At 45.6% G+C, this 25,889-nt stretch overlaps 1 protein-coding gene across 1 annotated transcript in view; it reads left to right on the top strand.

Annotated features, from left to right (window-relative positions):
* Positions 1-25,563, top strand: part of LOC132589040 (60 kDa lysophospholipase-like) — a 105,837-nt gene extending 80,274 nt beyond the window's left edge. Inside the window, exons 14-15 of the mRNA XM_060261584.1 lie at positions 23,840-23,939; positions 25,453-25,563. Of these exons, the coding sequence (XP_060117567.1) occupies positions 23,840-23,939; positions 25,453-25,506 (154 nt within the window). The 3' untranslated portion in view covers positions 25,507-25,563. The remainder of the gene's footprint in view (positions 1-23,839; positions 23,940-25,452) is intronic.
* Positions 25,564-25,889: the final 326 nt, after the last annotated feature.

The raw sequence follows: 25,889 nt of genomic DNA, 5'->3' as shown, positions 1-25,889 counted from the left end.
CATTGCACCAGCAACACAGGGGGAGGTTCCTCCCGCCGGCCCACAGTTGGGAACCTCCCGGGCGGGGGCTTGGCAGCCCTGTACAGAAACCAAGCTGGAATAAAAACCCAGAGTAGCAAAGCCTAGTGTGCTCTTGGTGGTCATCCTTATGCCAGTGTTTCCCAGCTTGTGAATTGGGACCCAAAAGTGGCTTGCAAAGCTTCTGGAGGTGGGTCACAGTCAGACCAGCACTCCCTCGCTGCCCCTGCCCTTTCCATTGCTCTTTTGTCTTTTGGAAACCAAGAGCTGGCCCTAGAAACAGTATTTTCCATGTCATATTAAGTTGATCTATTGTCTTCGCGTCATATCCATGCTCAGGGGTGGAATTCTAGCAGGAGATCCTTTTCATATTAGGCCAAACACCCCTGATGTAGCCAGTCCTCCAAGAGCTTACAGGGCTCTTTTTTGTAAGCTCTTGGAGGATTGGCTACATCAGGGGTGTGTGACCTAGTATGCAAAGGAGCTCCTGCTAGAATCCCACCCCTGTACATGTTGATCTAGTAAAGAAGAAGAAGAAGAAGAAGAAGAAGAAGATATTGGATTTATATCCCGCCCTACACTCCGAAGAGTCTCAGAGCGGCTCACAATCTCCTTTACCTTCCTCCCCCACAACAGACACCCTGTGAGGTGGGTGGGGCTGGAGAGGGCTCTCACAGCAGCTGCCCTTTCAAGGACAACCTCTGCCAGAGCTATGGCTGACCCAAGGCCATGCCAGCAGGTGCAAGTGGAGGAGTGTGGAATCAAACCCGGTTCTCCCAGATAAGAGTCCGCACACTTAACCACTACACCAAACTGGCTACACCAAACTGGCACTACACCAAGCATGTCCTGATGGTTACTAGAGTGAGTTTCTTATAATCTGAGGGGAGATTAGAGGGTGTAATGGAGAAAGAGAAGGGTGGTCAAAGGCTGGAATGTAACCTCCACATGCAAAGGCTGTCTGTGTCAGAAAGCCATTTGTTTAGGGTTCACAGTGGTGGGGGCAGCAGCACCCTTTGTGTGATGTTTCTTGCTTCTTTGAAAACACAGATGTTTATATACAGATGCTAGAAGTGTCCAAGGTAAAATCGGGGCGTTGGAATGCTTAGTGTTGGGGGGGGAATATAGACATTGTGGGTATTTCAGAAATTTGGTGGAATGAGGAGAATCAGTGGGACATGGTGATTCCTGGATATGTTATATCGGAAGGATAGGGAGGGAAGGGTTGGAGGTGGGGTGGCTCTGTATGTCAGAGAGGGCATACAGTCCAGTAAGACTGAGAAGGCCAGAGAATTAGATTCCCTTCTAGAAATGCTTTGGGTCGAAATAGTGGGCCCCAAAGGAAGTTTAACTATGGGAGTTTGTTATCACCCACCAGATCAAAAGATAGAGGATGATTATAAAATGATGAAAGATAGTGGCTAAATGTAAAAACTGTGTCATAATAGGTGATTTTAACCACCCGCAGATTGATTGGGTCAATATGTGTTCCGGTCGGGAGAAAGAGATTGAGTTTCTAGATGCTCTCAATGACTGTGCTATGGAGCAGATGGTCACAGGACCTACCAGAGGTGGGGCGATCCTGGACTTGGTCCTAAGTAATGTCCAAGACCTGGTGAGGGATGTAAAAGTGATTGCACTGCTTTGGAGCAGTGACCACAATGTTGTTGATTTCACCATTTGTATAAATAGGGAGTTGCCCAAAAAGACCAACACAACCACTTTTAGCTTTAGAGGTAACGGTAAATTCTCTTAGATGAGGAGGCATGTGAAGAGGAAACTGTGAAAAGAAAGGTAAATAGGGTCAAAACCTTTGGGGAAGCTTGGAGGCTATTTAAAACTACAATCCTAGAAGCTCAGATAAAATATATACCACAAGTCAGGAAAGGCACAAATAGGTATTTAAAAAGCCTGCATGGGTAACAAACAAAGTAATGGAAGCTGTAAAAGGTCAGATGGATTCCTTTAAGTGGTGGAAAGCTAGTCCAAGTGAGGTTAATAAAAGGGAACACAGGCTGTTGCAAATCAAATGCAAGTCTGTGATCAGGCAGGCAAGAAGGGACTATGAAACGCATATTGCAAAAAACATAAAGACCAACAGTAAAAATTTCTTCAAATACATTAGAAGCAGGAAACCAGCCAGGGAGGCAGTGGGGCCCTTGGATGACCAAAGGTGAAAGGATTACTGAAGGAGGATAGGGAAATGGCTGAGAAGCTGAATGCATTTTTTGCCTCTGTCTTCACTGTGGAAGATGAGAAGTGTTTGCCCACTCCAGAATCGCTGATTTTGGGAGGGGTGTTGAAAGACCTGAGTCAGATTGAGGTGATGAGAGAGGAGGTCCTACGACTGATAGACAAATTAAAAACTGATAACTCACCAGGCCCGGAAGACATGCATTCAAGAGTTCTGAAAGAACTCAAAGGTGAAATTATGGATCTCCTGATCCATATGTTTATCCATATGTCTGCTCCATATGTTTATCCAATCCCCTCTTGAAGCCATCTATGTTTGTAGCCACCACTACCTCCTGTGACAGTGAATTCCACATATTAGTCACCCTTTGGGTAAAGAAGTACTTCCTTTTATCTGTTCTAACCTGACTGCTCAGCAATTTCATTGAGTGTCCACGAGTTCTTGTATTGTGAGAAATAGAGAAAAGTACTTCTTTCTTTGCCTTCTCTATCTCATGCATAATCTTGTAAACCTCTATCATGTCACCCCCTCAGTTGTCATTTCTCCAAGCTAAATAACCCCAAGTGCTTTACCCTTTCTTCCTAGGAAAAGTGTTCCAACCCTTTAATCGTTGCCCTTTTCTGCAATTTTCCCCAACGGTATAATATCTTTTTTGAGGTGCGGTGACCAGAATTGTACACAGTATTCCAAATGAGGCTGCATCATCGATTTATACAGGTGCATTATGATATTCAGCTACTACAAGGTGACAGGGCATGATACAAGAAAGGCTGCCAGTGGAACAGGTACACTGCAAACTATCCCAAAGAACAATGGGAAGATCTTTAAGATTACTTTGTGCACTGAGGCTGCTGCTTTTTAAAAGAAACCTACGTAGACTTCACTCATCAGCTGACGGTCTTGGAGCCTGCCCTGTCCAATCTTACCCATCCATCAGGCTTATTAAGGGGAGGGCATCAAAAAAATAATATTATTTCCACATGTAAAAATGACCTCACATTAGCCTCTTCTGCCCTCTGACAAACCTGTTTTACTGGCTGGCTTTGCAGGACAACAAAAGACTCTGGGGCTTTGAACAACAATTAGCAGAAAAGTATATGCTGCAGTTGTAGCAAGATGTTTTGGTAGCCAAGATTGGCTTTCCAGGTAATGTGCTTCTTTGTTTTTACTAGGGTGCCTCAACACATGGGTGGGTTTACTTCATTTTTACCAAAAACACTCCAACTCTGGGTAAAAGCAGAATTTAATATGAGAAGCTTGCACTTTAAATTTAAGAACAGAAGAGAAGCCATGGTGGATATATATATATATATATATATATATATATATATATATGTATGTATATGTATATATATATATATACACACACACACACTGTGGCTAATAGCCACTGATGGACCTCTGCTCCATATTTTTATCTTACCCCCTCTTGAAGCTGGCTATGCCTGTAGCCGCCACCACCTCCTGTGGCAGTGAATTCCACCTGTTAATCACCCTTTGGGTGAAGAAGTACCTCCTTTTATCCGTTCTAACTCGACTAGTCAGCAATTTCATTGAATGCCCACAAGTTCTTGTATTGTAAGAAAGGGAGAAAAGTACTTCTTTCTCTACCTTCTCCATCCCATGCATAATCTTGTAAACCTCTATCATATCACCCCGCAGTCGACGTTTCTCCAAGCTAAAGAGCCCCAAGCGTTTTAACCTTTCTTCATAGGGAAAGTGTTCCAAGCCTGTAATCATTCTAGTTGCCCTTTTCTGCACTTTTTCCAATGCTATAATATCCCTTTTGAGGTGCGGTGACCAGAATTGTACACAGTATTCCAAATAAGACCGCACCAACCATTTATACAGGGGCATTATGATACTGGCTGATTTGTTTTCAATTCCCTTCCTAATAATACCCAGCATGGCATTGGCCTTTTTTATTGCAATCGCACACTGTCTTGACATTTTCAGTGAGTTATCTACCACGACCCCAAGATCTCTCTCTTGGTCAGTCTCTGCCAGTTCACACCCCATCAATTTGTATTTGTAGCTGGGATTCTTGGCCCCAATGTGCCTTACTTTGCACTTGGCCACATTGAACCTCATCTGCCATGTTGACACCCACTCACCCAGCCTCAACAGATCCCTTTGGAGTTCCTCACAATCCTCTCTGGTTCTTACCACCCTGAACAATTTCATGTCATCCACAAACATGGCCACTTCACTGCTTACTCTCAACTCCAAATCATTTATGAACAAGTTAAAGAGCATGGGATCCAGTACTGAGCCCTGCGGCACCCCACTGCTTATCGTCCTCCACTGTGAAGACTGCCCATTTATACTCACTCTCTGCTTCCTATTAATTAGCCAGTTTTTGATCCACAAGAGGACCTGTCCTTTTATTCCATGACTCTCAAGCTTACTAAGGAGCCTTTGATGAGGAACTTTATCAAAAGCTTTCTGGAAGTCTAGGTAAACAATATCTATTGGGTCTCCTTTGTCCACTGATGGATCTCTGCTCCATATTTATCCAGTCCCCCCTTGAAGTTATCCATACTTGTAGCCACCACCACTTCCTGCAGTGGTGAATTCCAGGTGTTAATTCCTCTTGGGCTGAAGGACTTCCTTCTCTCTGTTTAAACGCTCATTAATTTCATTGAGCTCTCATGAGCTTAAATGCGATTCCCTTGAAACATGGCTGCTTGAAGTTAAAGATTCAAAGGAAAGCATGTTATCCTTAGGGCCTCCTCACACTGTACAACATTCTTGCAGGGATGGATCATCTTTGCTGGAAGTAATGCAAGTTGTCCCATAGTGATGGTTTGTGTACAGGTTTTTTCATACAGAGGCAGTGGTGGAAAGAGGGGAACGGGTGGAAACTTCCTTCTTCTTCCTCCTTCTGTGTTGAAGGGACAAATTTATCCCCTTCCCTGCATGGCTACTAGTAACTCCATGTAGGTCTGATTTCTTTATTTGTCAAAACACTTTTATCTCTCCTTTCCTCTTGGCTCAAGGTAGCTGACAATAACAGCTAGAAGAAGAAGACTGCAGATTTATACCCCACCCTTCTCTCTGAATCAGAGACTCAGAGCAGCTCACAATCTCCTATATCTTCTCCTCCCACAACAGACACCCTGTGAGGTGGGTGCGGCTGAGAGAGCTCTCACAGCAGCTGCTTTTTCAAGGACAACTCCTGCGAGAGCTATGGCTGACCCAAGGCCATTCCAGCAGCTGCAAGCGGAGGAGTGGGGAATCAAACTCGGTTCTCCCAGATAAGAGTCCACACACTTAACCACTACACTAAACTGGCTCTCTAGAACAGCCCCAGCTAAAACCAAAGATAAAATAACAAGCCCCCCAATCCTTCCTCGCTGAAAAGATGTCTGCTGTTCAAATCCCCTCAAAAGCCCTGGCAAACAGGCAGGCCTTGCCGTGCTTCCTGAAGGATCATACTTCTTTGGGATGCACATGAAAGCTTTTGCCTTGAAAGCTTATGCCTCTGTTGTTCTTAAAGTTTCTGCTGGACTCAAACTTTGCTCTGTCGCTTCAGACCAAGGCGGCTACCCACCCGAATCTATCTAAAACCCAAATGTCAACTGGCAGAAAACATATAGTGGCCATATAGCAGAAATATGCCAAAGCGGGTTCTGGAAGATCTTATTTGACCGGAGATTATGTTTGATTGACATTTGTGTTTCAATAACGGCTTAAAACCCCCGTTGAACCTTCACCTCTTCCTATTTGGCTGCTGCCCCAATGGAAAAGTGGAAGCCATAAGAGCGTGTAAGCAGGTAAGGAAGCATCCCAATTCCCTTTTTTTCTTTCTAGCTCTCCTCTCTTTCCCATATATCAAAACGCCACTTTCTGAAAACCCAAGGATGCTTTCCTTCAAGCCTATTATCAGAGCCCATCTGCAGGCTCAAACGGCTGTTCAATTCTGATCACAGCTGTCGGGGGAAAATTATGATTCTGGTGGAACTTTGACCATGCCTCTAATACCTGATTATCCTTCCGGAGGAATAAAATATGGAGTGGGGTTTTTATGATCTTAATCTGTCATCTGTCCCAGCGGTTGGAGAGACTGCATTGGGAGGGTGCAGGGAGGCATTGAGGAGCAGGCTGGCTAATAAGAACCGTATCCTTGAATGTGCTCCAGCGAGAATTATCTTCCCCTCGCGCAAAATCACTACCTTGCTTATCAAGGCTCTTCACCAACAGAGAAGTGTAATCTCTTCGCTATCTGGGTGACACTTTTCAGCTATAAACATCTCAATCTCCCACGGGCAGCTTCAGCGCTCTTCACACAGGGAGCAGAGGAAGATGGGCTATGCAAGAACTCCTGGGAAAGATAAGGAGACGTAGTGCTGTTCTTCTTCTTCTTCGTGCTGTCCTTTTAAGACAGGCCAAACTGAATGCCATCCCCGGCCACATACTTGAATGACAACTTGCCTGTTTTTTGAGTCCATATTGGGTTGTGGGGAAAAACCCCACATCAACAGGTTTAGCAACCTCTGGATGGCTGCCGTGTATGGCTTGCAAGCTGTGTGTAGCGCAGTGGGTCACAACCTGGACAGGCCCAATCTTAGCAGGGCTTTTGTTTTTGTAGCAAAAACTCCTTTGCCTATTAGGCCACACACCTCTGATGTAGCCAATCCTTCAAGAGCTTACAAGGCTCTTCGTACAGGGCCTACTGTAAGCTCTTGGAGGATTGGCTACATCAGGGGCGTGTGGCCTAATAGGCAAAGGAGTTCCTGCTACAAAAGAAGCTCTGCATGTTAGCATGAACATTTTGTGAACTTCATCGGTCAGTGTTGCAGTTTGCGTATGCCCTGTTTGCACGTTGTGTTTTTGGGAGAGGGGATGTTCGGGAGTCGGATGATAGCTCTTTTAGACACAGCAGTGTGATTGTTGATTTCATTTGTAGTCCATGTTGCTTCCATGATGGAACCCTCAAGGTGGACGTACGTGTGGTTTTCAGATCTCCCTTTCAGACACTGACCATTAGGGTTGCCAATCCCCAGGTGGGGGCAGGGAATCCCCCAGTTTGGAGACCCCCACTTCAGGGTCACCAGAAAGCAGAGGGGGGGACCGGAAATATCTGCTGGACACTCCATTATTCCCTATGGAGACTGATTCCCATAGGGTATAACGAAGAATTGATTCATGGGTATCTGGGGCTCTGGGGGGGGCTGTTTTTTGAGGTAGAAGTACCAAATTTGCAGCATAGCATCCAGTGTCTCTCCTCAAAACACCCTCCAAGTTTCAAAAATATTGGACCAGGGGGTCCAATTCTGTGAGCCCCAAACCAAGATGCCCCTATCCTTCATTATTTCCAATGGAGGGAAGGCATTTAAAAGGTGCGCAGTCCCTTTAAATATGATGGCCAGAACTCCCTTTGGAGTTCAGTCATGCTTGTCACACCCTTGCTCCTGGCTCCACCCCCAAAGTCCCCAGATATTTCTTCAATTGGATTTGGCAACCCTACTGACCATAGACCTGCTTACTTTCAGCAAGGCAACTGAATCATGGTGTCTGCTAACTATGCCCTTGTTGCCTGTTGAGCGGTAGCACTCTGTAGCTTGCCACCTGTGGCTCTTCTGAGCACCAAGGTGATACCATCCTGCACCATGTTTCAGGAAGTAGGGCTGGTAAGGCCACTGCAAAGTAGAAAACTTAGCACAGAGAAAGGTTCTAACCACGCCATCTCCTGCAATGCTGGGTTTCGACTTGAAGAGAACTGTTAACATAGGGAAGCATTATTTTTTTTATTTAAAAAATCCCAGCTTTGGTTTAGGAAAACCTAAAAGCTCGCATGCTAGTTTGGGTCATAAGACCTTCTCAAGGGCTGGCTAACTTTCATCAGTGCTGTGCGCGTGTGTGTGTGTGTGTGTGTGTGAAATGTTCTCAGTACTTTGCCCAGAAATAGTTGAGAATAGCTGGTGATTGAAAATATTGTAGTTAAATATTGTAATATTGTTGTAACTTACAATATTGGAGGTGTATGTTTGGAGCAGTGGTGCAAAGTATACAACAGTCATGCAGCTCTTGTGGTTGGGATAATTATAAATGTGGCTATCCATGAGCCACGGAGTCCTATAGTGTATAAATTTTGCAAATTTAAGAACAGAGGAGCCCTGCTGAATCAGACCAATAGTCCATCCAGTTCAGCATCGTGTCTCACACGGTAGCCAACCAGTTCCTTGGCCAACAATAGGGTTTAGAGGCCAAGGCCTTCCCCTGATGTTGCCTCCTGGCTCTGGGGTTCAGAGGTTTAGCGCCTTTGAATGTGGAGGTTCCCCTCAGTCGCCATGGCTAGTGGACATTGATAGACTTATCCTCCATGGATTTATTTAATCCCCTTTTAAAGCTGTTTATTCCCGTGGCCATCACCGCATCCTCTGGCAGCAAATTCCACATTTTAATCACTCCTTGTGGACAGTAGTATTTGTCCATCCTGAACAGACTGCCCATCAGGTTCCTTGGATGCCTTTGAGTTCTAGTCTTTTGAGAGAGAGTAAAAGTTCTCTTTGCCACCGTTCTCCACCCCATGCATAATTTTAAAAACCTTTAGCATGTCCCCCCTTAATTGTCTCTTTTCTAAATTGAAAAGTCCCAGACTCTTCAGCCTTTCCTCATAGGCAAGATGCTCCGACCCACAATCATCTTGGTTGACTTCCAGCATCCGGTTTCATACAGGGGCCAACCAATTGCCCTGGAAGTTCAACAGCAGAGCACAGAGGCTGAAGCCTTTCCCAGTGTTGACTCCTGGCACTCTTATTCATTGATTTGCTGCCTCCCTTTGAAGCCATTTGTGCTCAAGGGTGTCCCTACTTTGTGATAAAGTTCAACCCGCCCCTGCTAACCTACTTTCCAAGAGACGATGTGGGGAGCAAAGCAGCGCCCATATCCCAAAAGTGACATTGGTATCTGTTACACAACTTTCTCCACTTGCTTTGAAAAATCTGTGTCCTTTCATGATCTGTTGCATATGACCAGGAATGCCATTTCTTTGGTGGGGTTCACCACTCCCAGCTCACCTTTCCTGGTGCCCCTTAGAACAGTGGCAGGAGGTTCTTCCTTTTTTAAAAAAAATAGCTATTGGGCTCATCGTATGACATCATTTCCAGGAAAACCCCAAAACAATGCCAGTCTCGTCTAGGAATTGCCAGAAGCTCTATGGTTTTATGAGTGTCTGGCGATTCATAGAGAGGTGTGGCATCAGCCAGTGAGAGTTAGTTTGGTATAGTGGTTAAGAGTGGCAGGCTCTAATCTGGAGAACTGGGTTTAATGCCCCACTCCTCCACATGAAGCCTGCTGGGTGACCTTGGGTCCATCACATGTTCTCTCAGAGCTCTCTCAGCCCCACCTCTCTCGCAAGGGTGTCTGTTGTGGGGAGAGGAAGGGAAGGAGATTGTAAGCTGCTCAGAGACTCCAAATGAAGGGCAGGTATAGATCCAACTCTCCTCCTCCTCCTCCAGGTTTCCCCTGGAAATTACATCACGCCATTGCTGATGGCTGCCCGCCACATTCCCCTGGCAACCCTGCATATGACTGTACATCAACAAGATGAATTTGTTCAGTGTACTGCTGCTTTCTTCCCATGCCAGCCAAGACCCCTGGGAAGGCACCTCTTGTCCATGGAAGCTTCCTTGGAACTTGGGCACATCTGGAATGTCCTATCTGCTTTTCTCTGCCCCCCTCCAAATGGCTCTGCCTAAATTTAGAAAATAAACAATGCATATTTTTCTAAGTGAAGCTATGGCTGCATTCAGACACCAGTCCCTTCCAGCTTTATGATTCTGTGAATTTAGGCAGATCATGAGAAGGAGGGCAGGATGGGTTGCATCAGTGATTAGTTCTCATGGCCCTTTCTTACACATCCAGGGAAATACTGATTGCCATTTTGGGATCAGGTAGCAATTTTTCTCTAGACCATCTTGGCCAGGGATCCTGGAGAGAGTTTTTTTTTTTTTTTGCCTTCTTCTGGGCATGGAGCAGGGGTTATTGGGGGTGACTGGGGAGAGGGTACTTGTGAATTTCGTGCATTATGCAGGGGGTTGGACTAGATGACCTTCAAGGTACCTTCCAACTGTATGATTCTATGATCATAGGCCGCAACGTACCCAAACTCAGCTTATTTCTCATGCTCGCATGGTCCCCTTCCTCCTGCCCTCCTTTCTAATTGCACAGCTCAGAACCCAGGGTTACTGGGCATGAAACAAGCACCTGCACCCCATCACGTACAATGCAGAGGCCTGAGTAAGATGCAGTGTGTTGCAACAAGCTAATTTTGTTGCAAAAGTGCATCTGCCTGGAGAGGAACTTTCTGTGATTTTGATTAAACTTACTTCCAAGTAGTATCCCAATTTTTTTTTTGTCTGCTGTACAACGCCAAAAGCGAATACCAAGAAAAATGTAAAGGGAAGCTACATACCTCCAAACACACAAAGAACACACTGTGTACAGCAAAGATGCATTGCTCCCTACCATACTTTATACACACGGGAAGCATCAAAACAATCCCTGTGTAAAGTGCTTCTGGATAGTTTCATAACTGAGGAAGAGAGAGAGAGTTTCTCCGTACACCTTTGGCATTTTAACCCTGCCATGCCAAAGTAACCGGAAGTTCCTGTTCTTGCATAATCAAAGCGCCACTTGATTAATCCAAAGCAAGACTTTTGTTGATGATGCCTCCATCAAGTCATTTCAGTCTGCCGCATTAACAGGCTCTGGAGCAACTGAGCTGGTATCTGCAAGCTTCATTATGTGGTCTTAATTAACAGTGAGATATGTCTTTTGGGTTGGATCCCACCAGTTGATGGAAAAAGGGAAGGGGGGGGTCCCCTTTGACCACCAGAAAAGCTATGCTGGGGATCATCGAACCAGCATGGTCAAAAACCTGTGTGTGATGGGAACTATATTAAGGAGGGGAGTTGGATGAGATGGAGCCAAATAAGTTGGCTGGATCCAACCCATTGTCTTTTGAAATCTGTCCAAGAGGCAGGGCTTTTTTAATAGCAGGAACTCCTTTGCATATTAGGCCACACACCCCTGATGTAGCCAATCCTGGAGCTTACAGTAGGCCTACTGTAAGCTCCAGGATTGGCTACATTAGGGGTGTGTGGCCTAATATGCAAAGAACCCTGTAAGCTCTTGGAGGATTGGCTACTTCAGGGGTGTGTGGCCTAATATTCAAAGGAGCTCCTGCTATGAAAAAGAGGGTATCCCAAAGGAGCAGCAAGGCTTTAATTTTCATTTTGTTTGCCCTGACCTAAATATCCCAGGCAAGCTTGATTTCATCAGATCTTGGAAACTAAGCAGGGTTGACACTGGCAAGTACTTGGATAGGAGACCTCCTTGGAATACCAGCAGTTGGGAGGCAGGGGCAGGCTTTTTTCATCCACCTCCCTGAATATCCTCCAGGCCCCCAGTAGGGGTCATTCACCAGAGGTCAACATGACTTCCAGGTGCGTGTGCTTGTGCACACACATGCACATTAAAAATACAAAAATACCCCTCCCGCATTTTTTCCCACCTTGTTCAAGTGGACCATCAACTCTTTTGTTCTGTTACCATGCTCCATTCAACCTGCACTGAAGAATAATTTGCAAGTTGCTGTTTTTTTAAATACCAAAACCAACACATCCCATGTTGATTCTTTCCCAAGTCCAGTCGCATCATAAGAGATGAGCAAGATTTGGGAAATATAAGCTTTTGAGCATCACAGCTCCCTTCATCAGATACTACTGCTCTCAAACACCCCCCCCCCCCCAAATCTTGTCGGGCTCTAAGTTGCAACTGGACTTAAGTCTAGCTATTCTACTGCCAACACAGCTACCCTTTGAAACTGTCTTCTTATCAAGGGGACTTTGACTCTGGAAAGCTCATGCCCCTAAAATCATGTTGTACTCTAAGGTGCTGCTGAAATCCAGCTCTTGTACTGCAGACCAACAAGGTTCCCCTCCCAAAACTTGTTTGGAAAAGGATCTTAAATTTGCACATAAGCATAGCTCCCTCCTCAGCCTTTTTGGTTAAGATTGAGTCAGGAGCAAGACCTTCTTAATACAGGAAATTCAGCTTGAAGACTTACTTGTCAGATGTGCTTATGAAATCTTTCACTGTATTACTAATCTTGGGTATATCTAAGATGGTGGAAAGGACATAATTAGTGCTACATCTGATGAAAGAGTTTTTAAGTAAATCTCCTGACTCATAATGAAGGAAAGGGCTGGAATCTGAAAGGCAATTTTCCCATGCCAGGAACATCATTAACCCAATATATGAACCGTGAGGCAAATGGTTTGGTTAAATAAATGACTTGCGCTAATCAATTTCACTCTCTTTAATGGGGATGTTTTCATTCGCTTGGCAGTAGTGTGGATATGCCAGTGTATAACACGCTTAGCTGCAAACATCTCCATCGTCCTTGTAAAACCCCCACAAAGAATCATAAAGAGGAAACCAAATTATTAAAAGCCCTGTGTAGCGCTTCTCCACAGCACCTTTTTGAAGCTGTACAAAAAGCAGAAACATTCCTGTTGAGACTAGATAGAGGGTTAACCTCCCTTCACCTGTTAGCTTTTGAGGTGAAGCTGGTGATTTACTTCACCTGCTTTTCAGACAGAGAAAGCTGTTTGCTTTCCAAAGCCTTATGTAAAATGTTTAAAAGTTACAGAATTATGCTTAAAAGTTTATTTTAAGTGAATAAGAACAAAATGTATTTATTTATTATTTATTTATTACATTAAGCTTATATCCTGCCCTCTCCGCAAGCGGACTCAGGGCGGCTCACAACATTACATTACTACCATTAAACCAATGAAACATATAAAACATAATTACATATTTAAATTATTTAAAACCATTTCATGGTGCTGTGTTAATACAGTACAATATAGGCGGTTCTAAAAATTCGGTGGTGACCTCCAGTACTCTACTTGGTGCTCTATATGATGTCCAATGGCAGCTCTCTCTTAGATATCGAAGGCCTGTCGAAACAATTCAGTCTTACAGGCCTTGCGGAACGTAGGCAGATCCTGCAGGGCCCTTATGGCTTCCAGGAGAGCATTCCACAGTTCAGAAAAGACACACAACTGAGGTAAATATGAACACTTAACCAGAAGTTGTGGGATGCCAAGGTTTTACACAGTTCATGGCTCACTAAAATGGTCTTTCATGGAGGCTTATAACATATAACATATAACCACAGTTGGGCTCAGGCCCTCATGGCATTTTAAAATCACATTAAAATGGTGACTGCATCCTTGTGGAGGACACCATCATGGCTGGTTTGGCCCTTAGTTACACACTAGGCCCAGCCCTGCCCTGTTGGTTTACAGTAACGCCTCAGTACTCTCGCAGGCAAAGAAACATAACCCAAAGATCTGATATCCTCTCAGATCTTTACGTCACATTCCTGTTAGATTAATCCTAACTCTTGACTTTCAGTTTTTGAAGCCTAACTACTTTCCTCAACTTTTGAAGTCCAAGTACTACTATTTTCCCCTTTCACATCTCGACTGTACCCAGTACAGCTCCTGCTGGCTAACCCAGGGCACTGCTCTGATAGTCCACTGCACATCTGAGGTAAATTTCTGTGCACAGCTTATTATGATATTCCTTCAAGGACACCACTGAGTTGTGAGCTAAAGCTGTTTCCTGCCTCAGTGACCCTGGTTGTTGATGGCTGATCGAGCCTGTCCCTGTATTCAGAGTTTAAGTAAACGCAAAAGAGGTTTCAGAATTCTAGAAAGCAATATGGAAAATTAAGACAAAGAGAAAGACTTTCCTTGCTTATTACATTTGGGACTTTATATAGATTCACAGCACAGGTCCCATGTAAGCCTTGATTTCTGCTCAGTTGTTCCACTGTGGCTCTGTGGTAGAGCCCATGTCAGCCCTGGTTTCTCCCGTTAAAACAATTTCAGCTACCTGATGTTGGAGAAAATGTTTGCTGCTGCCTGAAACCTTGGAAAACTGCTGCCAGTCATTGTAGGCAGACCACTGTATGACTTTGTGTAAGGCAGCTTCTTATGTTTGTACTTCACCTTGTCCAGTTAATTATGGTTTTGTTGCTAATGTTCAGCCATTGCTCCTTTAAGAACATAAGATGAGCTCTGCTGGATCAGACTAGTAGTCCATCTAGTCCAGCATCGCGTCTCACACATTAGTCAGCCAGTTTCTCTGGATGGCTAACAACAGGACACAGAGGCCAAGGCCTTCCCCTGATGTTGCCTCCGGGCTCTGGGATTCAGAGGATTAATGCTTCTGAAATGTGGAAGTTCCCCTCAGTCACCATGGCTAGTAGCCACTAATAGACTTATCCTCTATGAATCTATCTAATCCTCTTAAAGCTGTCTATCCCTGTGACCATCAATGCATCCTCTGGCAGCAAATTTCAGATTTTAATCACTATAGAAAGTATTATTTTTGAACCACACAGCAACCCAGAAGAGGGGGGTTTTTTTGGCAGTGGTTTTGATCTTGTATAGAACAAAAGGGCACAAATTCTTTCCTCTTGTCCCAGTAGCACGCTCTGTATCAACAGCCCAAGAATCTACAGAAGCTATTTTGAGTGCTTTCCAAACCTGGAACAGCAGTCTTGGTTTCTTTTCCTTTTTGCCTCTAGGGCTGCTGCAGTCAGACTGTTCCACCGCTCAACACGTAACGCTTCTTAAGGACTTGCAAATATTTTACCGATGCTTGAGGATTAAGAAGGGGCTTTGGACAGGTCAAGAGCCATGCAACTCCGCTGGTTCAGTGACAGAATTACCGTTCCATAAGAATTCTTGGAAGTTTTCCTTGGACCTTTCACCCAGTTCTGTCTGTAAGGCAGAACAAACCTGTGGTTACTGGCTCAGACTATGAAAATCGAAAATACTTTAATCTGAATGAACAAAATGTGTTTTAACTCATGAGGCTGGCCCATTTTTATCTTCCCCACAACCCTGTGAGGTAGGTTAGGCTGAAAGAAAAATTATTTGTCCAAGGTTGCCAAGAGAGCATTAGTAGGCATTCAAATCCTTGTCTAATCCCAAATTCAACCCAGTATATTGCTCTGGCTCCAGCTAAAAAATTAAATGCTTCTTAAACCCTCTCCTTTGAATGATGGCTCATCAGGGCGGTCTTACACCTCAAAATTAGTCTTTGGAGAGAAGAAGAAGACTGCAGATTTATAAATTTAAAGTGAATCAGAGACTCAGAGCGGCTTACAATCTCCTATATCTTCTCCCCCCCCCACCAACAGACACCCTGTGAAGTGGGTGGGGCTGAGAGAGCTCTCACAGCAGCTGCCCTTTCAAGGACAACTCCTGTGAGAGTTATGGCTGACCCAAGGCCATTCCAGCTGCTGCAAATGGAGGAGTGAGGAATCAAACCTGGTTCTCCCAGATAAGAGTCCACACACCTAACCACTACACCAAACTGGTGTAGCCAGAAGATCCAAGGGTGGATTCCATGAACTGTTTTCCTTGGGACAGAAGGATTTCTTCCTGCAAAAGCATGACTTTTCACCTTTCCCTTTCCCCTCTGCAGCCCCTTAATTCTCCAGGAACAGCACTTTTCCTCTGTGGGATCCCACCCCCACTGTTGTGGTCCAAGAACCAGCCGTGTGCTCTCATAGTATTGACTAGCTGCATTAGAAGGTATAATCAAGACATTCTTCTCACATTATTGTAAAAAAGATCATTCAGGAAGATAGGATGAGAGATGTAGGCCCCAAGCTTCATAGGCAGAGGCTACTCCAGATAAGTAGCATTTCCATAACTATTGATTAATGAAAAATTTACAGTCGTTACCAGAGATGGATTTCTCCCGTTAAAACAATTTCAGCTACCTGAAATTGGATCGGTCACCATTCCCTCAGAGCTGTTCTCTCAAGAGCAGATCATGAAAGAGCTCTCCCAGCCACACCTACCCTCACAGGGTGTCTATTGTGGGGAGCGGAGGGGAAGGTGATTGTAAGTTGCTGTTGAGACTCTGAGTGAAAGGTTGGTGGCTCAGTGGAGGGACGGTGGCTCAGTGGCAGAGCATCTGCTTGGGAAGCAGAAGGTCCCAGGTTCAATCCCTGGCATCTCTAAAAAGGGGTCCAGGCAAATAGGTGTGAAAACCTCAGCTTGAGACCCTGGAGAGCCACTGCCAGTCTGAGTAGACAATACTGACTTTGATGGACCAAGGATCTGATTCAGTATAAGGCAGCTTCATATGTTCATATGTTGCTGGTGAGGGGGCATTTGGCCAGTTTGGTGTAGTGGTTAACCTCGTGGACTCTCATCTAGAGAACTGGGTTTGATTACCTGCTCCTCCACTTGCACCTGCTGGAATGGCCTTGAGTCAGCCATAGCTCTGGCAGATGTTGTCCTTGAAAAGGCAGCTGCTGTGAGAGCCCTCTCTGCCCCACCCACCTTACAGGGTGTCTGTTGTTGGGGGAGAAGATAAAGGAAATTGTAAGCTGCTCTGAGTCTCTGATTCAGAGAGAAGGGCAGGGTATAAATCTGCAATTCTTCTTCTTCTCTATGTGTGCCGGTCAACTCGCAGCCACCATGGGGTTTTCAAGGCAAGAGATGAACAGAGGTGGTTTGCCATTCCCTGCCTCAGCATAGCAGCCCTGGACTTCCTCCATGGTTTCCCATCCAAAGACTAACCAAAGCTGCCCTGCTTAGCTTCTGAGATTTAACAAGATCAGGCTAGCCTAAGCTATCCAGGTCAGGGCACAGCTTATCCTCGGAGACTGGATTTGACTCTGGCGTTTCTAGTTAAGAACATAAGAAGAGTCCTGCTGGACCAGGCCAGTGGTCCATCTAGTCCAACATCCCGTCTCACACAGTGGCCAACCAGTTCTTCTTTGGGGTCAACAGCAGGGCATAGAGGCTGAGGCCTTCCCCAAGGTTGCCTCCTGGCTCTGGGAGTCAGAGGATTAGTGCCTCTGAATGTGGAGGTTCCCCAGTCACCAGGGGTAGCCAGACTTCCTTAACGTAAGAATAACTGGCAAGTGTTTGAGAGCCGCAAGACATGAACGTCAGATGTTTGAGAGCTGCAAAGAAGGCAGGTGGGCAAATAGGTCAAAGGAGTGAGGGAAAGAAAGCAACTTTAAATGCATTCTCCATGCTGGCTTGGCTAAGTGATTTAAAGAGAGAAATGCCTTCTCCAAGCTGGGCAGTGGGGGCTCCAAGAGCCCCACGATATGTGTAAAAGAGCCGTATGTGGCTCCCGAGCCTCAGTTTGGCCACCCCTGGGATAGTCGCTGACCCCAGCTTTGCATTTTGAAATTAAACAGAATAACCAACCTTTTTTTTTTTTAGTTTTTAGCCCACTGGCTGGCTCTTTAGCCTTCATTCCAGGAGTCCCGTTTAAGGAAGAATGAAACACAAGGCTCTGTGTCCCCTGTAAACTGCGTTTCATGGGATAGGACGTGTTGTGAAATCTGAAACTGCCTGTGCCTTTTCCCCTTTGGTCATGGGGCACACCCACTGGGTGAAACCGGCCCTGCTGAAAGCTTCTCCTGGTACACCCCTATTAATTTAGGCAACTGATTCATCAGGCGGTATTGCTTGCTCAGCGGCTTAAGACTTTTTGTAATCCTGTTCCTCTGCTTCCGGCAGCCACTTCCAAGTCTCTCATTCGCTTCTTTACTCAGAGGGATTTCATATGGAAGACAATCCCGATGATCTTTAAAATCATAGCAGAAGGGATAAGTTTGCAGGGCGTTTTTGGTAGAAAAAGCCCAGCATGAACTCATTTGCATATTAGGCCACACCCCCTGGCATCACCATTGTTTCACACAGGGCTTTTTTGTGGAAAATGCCCAGCAGCAACTCATTTACATACTAGGCCACACCCCCTGACACCAATCCAGCCGGAATTGTGTTCCTGTGCATTCCTGCTCAAAAAAAGCCCCGAGTTTGGGGCACAAATCTAGTTGGCCCAATTGGGGCTGCCCCACCAAGTGCAAAAGAGAGCTGGTATGAGTGTCAGAAGGTCAAACTGGGAGCAGGATGACCCAATTTCAGTCCCTCCCTCCCACTTTGCCACAAAGTTACCTGCATGACTTTGGGCCAGCCACTCTTTCAGACTGTGTACCTACCTCACAGGGTTGTTGTGCAAGGGTAATGTGAAGAAAGAGAAAAACATGTATACCCGCCCTGAGATCCTTAGAGGTAAGATAGGATCACAACACAATTAGCGTTCCCTCTAAGCTGTGCATGGGAGTGGCCGCTCATTAACACAGGAAGCCTCACTCAGCAGCAGTCTGGAGCCAGTTTGGTGTAGTGGTTAAGTAAACATTGTAATGTGGGAGAACAAGACTTGATCCCCCACTCTTCCACATGCACCTGCTGAGTGAGCTTGGGTCAATCACTTGAAAGAGTTGCTCTCTCAGAGCTCTCAAAGCCCCATCTACCTTCCAGGGTGTCTGTTGTGGGGACATAAAGAGAAGGAGATTGTAAATTGCTCTGAGACTCCAAGTGAAGGGCGGGGTATAAATCCAATCTCCTCCTCTTCTCCTCCCCCTCCTCTTCTTCTTTTTCTCCTCCACTTCTCCTCCTCCTCTCCTTCTTCTCCTCCCCTCTTCCTCCTCTCCTCCTCCTCCTCCTCCTCTCCTCCTCTTCTTCTTTCCTCTTCCTCCTCCTCTTCTTCTTCTCCTCTTCCTCTCCTCTTCCTTTTCTCCTCTACTTCCACTCCTCCTCCTCTTCTTCCTCTCCTCCTCTCCTCTTCTTCTTTTCCTCTCCTCTTCTCCTTTTCCTCTTCCTCCTCCTCCTCTCTTCCTCTTCTTCTTTTCCTCTTCCTCCTCCTCTCCTCCTCTTCTCTTCTTCTTTTCCTCTCCTCTTCTCCTCCTCTTCTTTTCCTCCTCCTCTCCTTCTCTTCTTCTTCTCCTCTTCCTCTCCTCCTTTTTTTCTCCTCCTCCTCCTCTCCTCCTCCTCTTCTTCTTCCTCTCTTCCTCTTCTTCTTCTCCTCTTCCTCCTGTCTTCCTCCTCCTCCTCTTCTTCTCCTCCTCTTCTTCTCTTCCTCCTCTCCTCCTCTTCTTCTTCTCATCCTCCTCCTCTTCTTCTCCTCTCCTCCTCCTCCTCCTCCTTCTTCTTCTCCTGCATTTGTAGAGATACAGCTTGTTGTAGTGGTCATCTGTTGACAAGAGCTGGGGAGACTGGAGCTGGATTCAGGTCATAGGTGATCGTGGACCAAGTATTCTTTAAGCCTGACCTGCCTCCCAGGGCTGTTCTGACAAGGATAAGATAAAGGGAGAGAGAAGGGTGTACTTGTTTGTTTGTTCTTACCACATTTCTATTCCCACTACTGTTCTTTGCAGTGGGGACCAGAACAGCCCGCTTCGTTCTCCTCTCCTGCCTTTTGTCCTCACCCGAACCCTTGGAGGTTGGTTAAGGTTGCAGGAAGGTTTGTGGGACATTTCACACAACCTGCAGGAACAAGCAGTGCAGCTGTTCCACTTTAAGTAACGCAGGTGAGGAGACTCCTAGCCGAATCCAACTTGGCCTCCCTTCACATATGGGTTTTCTGTATGGAAAGACTGCTTTAAAATAAAATGCTCAAGGAGCAGATCTGCCCCCACTCCCCAAATATCTGCTGCCTAAAATGCCTCCGTTGAGGAAAGCACAGTTTCTGTGTGATTATGCTGACTGTAATAAACTTGCAGAAAGATCCCCGTGGCACAGAGTGGAAAGCTGCAGTACTACAGTCCTATGCTGTGCTCACAACCTGAGTTTGATCCTGCTGGAAGTTGGGTGCAGGTAGCCGGCTCGAGGTTGACTCAGCCTTCCATCCTTCCGAGGCTGCTCAAATGAGTACCCAGCTTGCTGGGGGCGAAGTGTAGATGACTGGGGAAGGCAATGGCCAACCACCCCGTAAAAAAGTCTGCCGTAAAAACATTGTGATGCGACGTCACCCCAGAGTCGGAAACAACTGGTGCTTGCACAGGGGGACTACCTTTACTTTTAATAAACTTGCCCTGTGAATACACTTACACAGCTGCCCTTATAGCATATCAAACCCTTTTGGTTAGACTCACCAGCCTCCAGGTGGGGCCTGGAGATCTCTCAGAATTACAGCTGATCTGCAGACTACAGCGAACAGTTCCCCTGGAGAAAAATGACTGCTTTGGAAAGTGGGCTCTGTGGCATTGCACCCCACTGAGGCCCCTCCTCTTCCCAAACTCCACCTTCCCGAGGCTCCACCCTCACCCAGATCTCCAGGAAAGTCCCTGACTGGAGCTGGCAACGTACTTCTGATCCATCAAGATCTTTCATGTCTGCTTTAATAATAATAATAATAATTTTTATTTATATCCCTCCCTCCCTGCCGAAGCAGGCTCAGGGCGGCATCAGCTTTCCAGGGATGTCTGTAGACGTATTTCCCGTCACCCACTGTTATGTCCTTTTAACTGGAGATGCCGGGGATTGAACCCTGGTGGTTTCCTGCTGTCGACTCCTTCCCAGCAGGGGTGGAATTCTAACAGGAGCTCTTTTGCATATTAGGCCACACACCCCTGATGTAACCAATCCTCCATGAGCTTACGAAAGCTCTTGGAGGATTGGCTACATCAGGGGTGTGTGGCCTAATATGCAAAGGAGCTCCTAGGATTCCACCCCTGCTTCCCACTAAGGTGGATGAGGTCTAGTCAAGGGTGACAAAATCGATCCGGGTGAACAGCATTTTCTCTTGGTTTCTATATCGGAAGCTCCTTTTCCCCCTGAAGCAAATAGGGAGTTTCGAACGTGGGGAGCTCCACGTGGCCATTAGGAGCCTCTGTTCCCACAAGGAATGGCTGCTTCAGAGTATAAACCTTTAGGAGGGAAATGGTTTACTAGAGCAAGGACAGATTAATAAAAAGATCTGGAACTGGTTCTACTTCTGAACATCCTGTTTTGTTTGTGGCATTTGCGAAGCATAGTCTGTAGAGGCTTGCATGCGTGTGTGCAAAGACATGCACATCATTAGGTGGAGGTGGTCAGTAAGAACAACCCCACTCCCTGATAAGTCTTCTACAATCCCAGTCTACCAAACAAGTATAAATTTGTTGAAACTGGTCTGACCGTGAACGCCTTTCTCAACAGAACTGCAGTCGTGACTGGAGATGTGTCATCACCACATGTAGCGAGTTGGGTAACGACCGTGGACAAGACTAAGCATCTGAAACCACATTGTGCCCTTAGAACAACAAAATAATATCTCCTTCAAAGTGCTGCCGTCAACTTGCTTTCTCCAGTCAGAATCTGTTTCTAAATGAACAACAGATTCTGATTCCAAAGTTTCGTGTGTTTTTTTTAAAATCTCTGTGTCTCTCCCTTCTCCCTCACAAAAAGATTCCCTGAAGTTTCCCATGGCGTAGCATAAGCTCTTCTTTCATGCTGGCTTTCCTTTTCCCCTCCAGGGAGCCGAGAGCAGCACATGTGGTTCTCCTTCCTTTACTGTGTTGATACAACAACCCTGTGAGGCCTGTTAGGTTCAGAGACAGTGACTGAGAAGGTTCAGTCTGGTCAAAAGAGAACCTTTCAGGAAGATGCCCTGGGGAATCCTCTCTGGCAGGCCACATTGGGGCAGGTGAAGAAAAAAATTCAGGTGCTGACCTGGGCAACTAGGAGACCTGCCATTTTATTTATTAAATATTTAGTCTCTTTTGCTCAAGAGGCTGACCTGTGACACCTTTCCTCCATTTTGTCATCCCAATAACCCTGTGAGTTATGTTTGCTCAGGTAGTGTGACTGAGCCTAAGTCCGTGAAGATTTGAACCCAAGTCTTCCTGGTTGGCTGTGAGAGTTGGACCATAAGGAAGGTGGAGCGCAGAAGAATAGATGCTTTTGAGCTGTGGTGCTGGAGAAGACTCTTGAGAGTCCCTTGGACTACAGGAAGATCAAATCAGTCAGTCCTAAGGGAAATCAACCCTGACTGTTCCCTGGATGGTCAGGTGCTGAAGCTGAAGCTCAAATACTTTGGCCACCAAATGAGAAGGGAGCACTCACTGGAGAAGACCCTGATGCTGGGAAAGACAGAAGGCAAAAGAAGAAGGAGATGGCAAAAGATGAGATGGCTGGACAGTGTTACTGATGTGACTCACACGAATTTGAGCAGACTTCGGAGGATGGTAGAAGACAGGAGGGCCTGGCATGACTTGGTCCATGGGGTCTCAAAGAGTCGGACTCGACTGTGCGACTGAACAGCAACAACTTCCTGGTCCTAGTCTAAACTTCTAAACCATTAGACCTCACCAGCTCCTTCTTGATTTGATGTGTGTCTAAGTCCAGGGCTGGTTCTTTCACGCTCTGCAGAAGGTGGAGGTGCTGAAGCAGTCAGGAAGAACTTTGTACCATTTGGACAACTCTGCAGTGTATATGAATTGCAATTGCCAACTGCCTTACATTGTCTTACACAAATATGACATTGCTGGTAGAAAGCATTCTGAAGAAGTAAAAGGTAGCTGTAGAAGCGTTATAAATTTTTGCCTTAAAAAGCATTTCATTCATCGTTCTAAAAGGGAAAATGTTTAGTGAGAGATTTCATCCCAGCCTGGTTATATTTTTTTATTTTATTGGAAAACCTTTTCAAAAAATCAAAAATCAAATTAAAAACTATTTTAAAAGTTGAAGAAAACAGGAAAATCTATCAGGCACATACAGAGCAGTATCTTTTAAGTATTCTGGTTCAAGAAGGTTTAGATCTTTAAAGGGAACAACCAGCAATTTGAATTGGGCCAAGAAGCAAACCAGCTGTCCATTGACCTGGGAGTCACCAAAGCATGAATGCTGACAGCCAGCTCTCGACCTGAGGAAGGGAGCTTGGACTCTCAAGCTCACAGCCCCCTAAAATCCTGTTGGTCACCAAGGTGCTTCTGGACTTGCATCTCTCAGTTCTTTATCTGTACAGCTCCTAGATCAGAGGTGGCCAAACTGTGACTCGGGAGTCACATGTGGCTCTTTCACACATATTGTGTGGCTCTCAAAGCCCCTGCTGCCTGGTCAGCCTTGGAGAAGGCATTTCTCTCTTTCAGTCACTTCACCAAGCCAAGTCAGCCGGTGGCTTGGAGAATGCATTTAAAGTTGCTTTCTTTCCACCTCCACCTCCCTCCCCATCTATTTTCCTTCCTTCCTTCCTTCCTTCCTTCCTTCCTTCCTTCCTTCCTTCCTTCCTTCCTTCCTTCCTTCCTTCCTTCCTTCCTTCCTTCCTTCCTTCCTTCCTTCCTTCCTTCCTTCCTTCCTTCCTTCCTTCCTTCCTTCCTTCCTTCTCCTGTGGCTCTCAAACATCTGATGTTCACGTCTTGTGGCTCTCAAACATCTGAGAGTTATTCTATGTGGTTCTTACATTATGTTTTATTCATATATTATTAACTTATTGTTGTATTTTAACTGTTTTACCATAACTGTGATCCTGTATGGGAAAGGGTGAAATATAAATCAACCAAATAAAAATTAAAAAAAAAATTAAAAATACAATTAAGGAAGTTTAGCCACCCTTGTCCTAGATTTTCTTTCAAAAAAAGCCATGACAATTAAACAGACAAAAATAACAGATTTGATCCATAATTTGTAAATCAGTTAGAAAACATCTGTCAAGATAGTGTCCTAGAAGGACTCAGTAAGGTTACTTCTGTGTTCAATAGTTATTACTTACAGAATATATATTTTTTCCTCTTTTTTCCAGTCTTGGTTTTAATGGAGATCTTGATGGGCTGAGAGCTTGGCACCTGGCTGGCGTGAACCTGAATCAGCGTGGTTATAATGGGAAAACTCCGCTTAATGTGGTAATAACCTCTATTTTATGCGTTTGTTAGAAGTAAATGTGTGATGTTGGGGACCTATGACAGGATTCTTAGTTTAGCTGAAGGGGTGAGGGATCAAGGTAGTTGGGGGCCACAGTTCTGGGAAAGGAGGGATTCACCTCTGTCACCATGGCATGTTCACTCTCTAAATTGCCCTGCTTTGAAGAAGGTTTGGTTTTTATACCCCACTTTCAGGGCCCTTTTTGTAGAAACTCATTTTGTAGAAACCAGTTTGGTGTAGTGGTTAAGTGTGCGGACTCTTATCTGGGAGAACCGGGTTTGATTCCCCACTCCTCCACTTGCACCTGCTGGAATGGCCTTGGGTCAGCCATAGCTCTGGCAGAGGTTGTCCTTGAAAGGACAGCTTCTGGGAGAGCTCTCTCAGCCCCGCCCACCTCACAGGGTGTCTGTTGTGGGGGAGGAAGGTAAAGGAGATTGTGAGCCGCTCTGAGACTCTTCGGAGTGGAGGGCGGGATATAAATCCAATATCTTCTTCATCTTCTTCATATTAGGCCATACCCCCTGATATCACCATTGTTTCACACAGTGGGAACTTATTTGCATATTAGGCCACACCCCCTGATGTCACCATTGTTTCACACAGGGCTTTTTTGTAGAAAAAAGCCCAGCAGGGACTTATTTGCATATTAGGCCACACCTCCTGGTGCCATGCCAGCCAGAACTGCATTCCTGCTCAAAAAAAGCCCTGCCCACTTTTCTCTACCGAAAGGAGTCTCAAAGTGGCTTACAATCACCTTCTCTTCCTCTCCCCACAACAGATACCTTGTGAGGCAGGTGGGGCTGAGAGAGTCCTGAGAGAACTGTGACTGGCCCAAGGTCACCCAGCAGGCTTCATAAGGAGGAGGAGGGGTGGGGAATTGAATCCGGTTCCCCAGATTAGAGGCTGCCACTTTTAACTACTACCCCACACGGGCTCCTTGTTGTTTTCTTGGGGGGAGGGTGTGACAGTCACAAAGTGAGTGTTTGTCAGTCCAGAAGGAGTCCTCCCTCCTTCCATTCCACAACCTTACTTGAACCTGTCCCTGGATGCTCATGCCTTTGTTGGCCAGAAAAAAGCAGGCACATTGATGGTAACTCTCTCTTCCTCCCTCCCCCTTTCTACTGTGATTAAGGCAGCTAGCAGGGCCATTTTTGATCCAGGAAATAGTGCTGGGAAAAGAAACTCCTTCTTGCTCATTGCCAGGGGTGGAATTCTAGCAGAAGTTCCTTTGCATATTAGGCCACACACCCCTGATGTAGCCAATCCTCCAAGAGCTTACAAGGCTCTTTTTTGTAAGCTCCAGGAGGATTGGCTACATCAGGGGTGTGTGGCTTAATATGCAAAGGAGCTCCTTCTAGAATTCCACCCCTGCTCATCGCTGAACCTTTGATCCCTCCCGTCAGCTCTCCATGGAGCATACAGTGGCAGGTAGCACACACGTCTATGTGAAAATTGTGTGATGGTGCTTACTGACATTAAAATTTTGTATTACAGGCCAAGACTCAAGGACACGAAGAAGTCATTGCATTTTTAAAGTCCTTAACCTAATTTGGTAAGGCTAGGTTTTTTAAAAAATATATATACATAAAACAAAACCAGGCATTTGCTAATTCATGTGTGTGTGTATTACTGATGAATGTAGTTAATCTGGATGATGGACTAAATTTTTGAAAACATTTATATGCTGCCTTTCCACCCAGATAGGGTCCCCCAAGGTGACAAACATCAGTGCATTAAAACAACATTTAAAACGTATGTATAAATATTTAACAATACAATAAAAAAGATAAGAACATAAGAGAAGCCATGTTGGATCAGGCCAATGGCCCATCCAGTCCAACACTCTGTGTCACACAGTGGCCAAAACCCCCCCAAAAACCCAGGTGCCATCAGGAGGTCCATCAGTGGGGCCAGGACACTAGAAGCCCTTT

The sequence above is a fragment of the Heteronotia binoei genome, chromosome 21, assembly GCF_032191835.1.
Source record: "Heteronotia binoei isolate CCM8104 ecotype False Entrance Well chromosome 21, APGP_CSIRO_Hbin_v1, whole genome shotgun sequence".
Taxonomy (NCBI): domain Eukaryota; kingdom Metazoa; phylum Chordata; class Lepidosauria; order Squamata; family Gekkonidae; genus Heteronotia; species Heteronotia binoei.
Note: the sequence above shows the minus strand (reverse complement) of the source record. Positions and strands in the feature narration are given on the sequence as shown.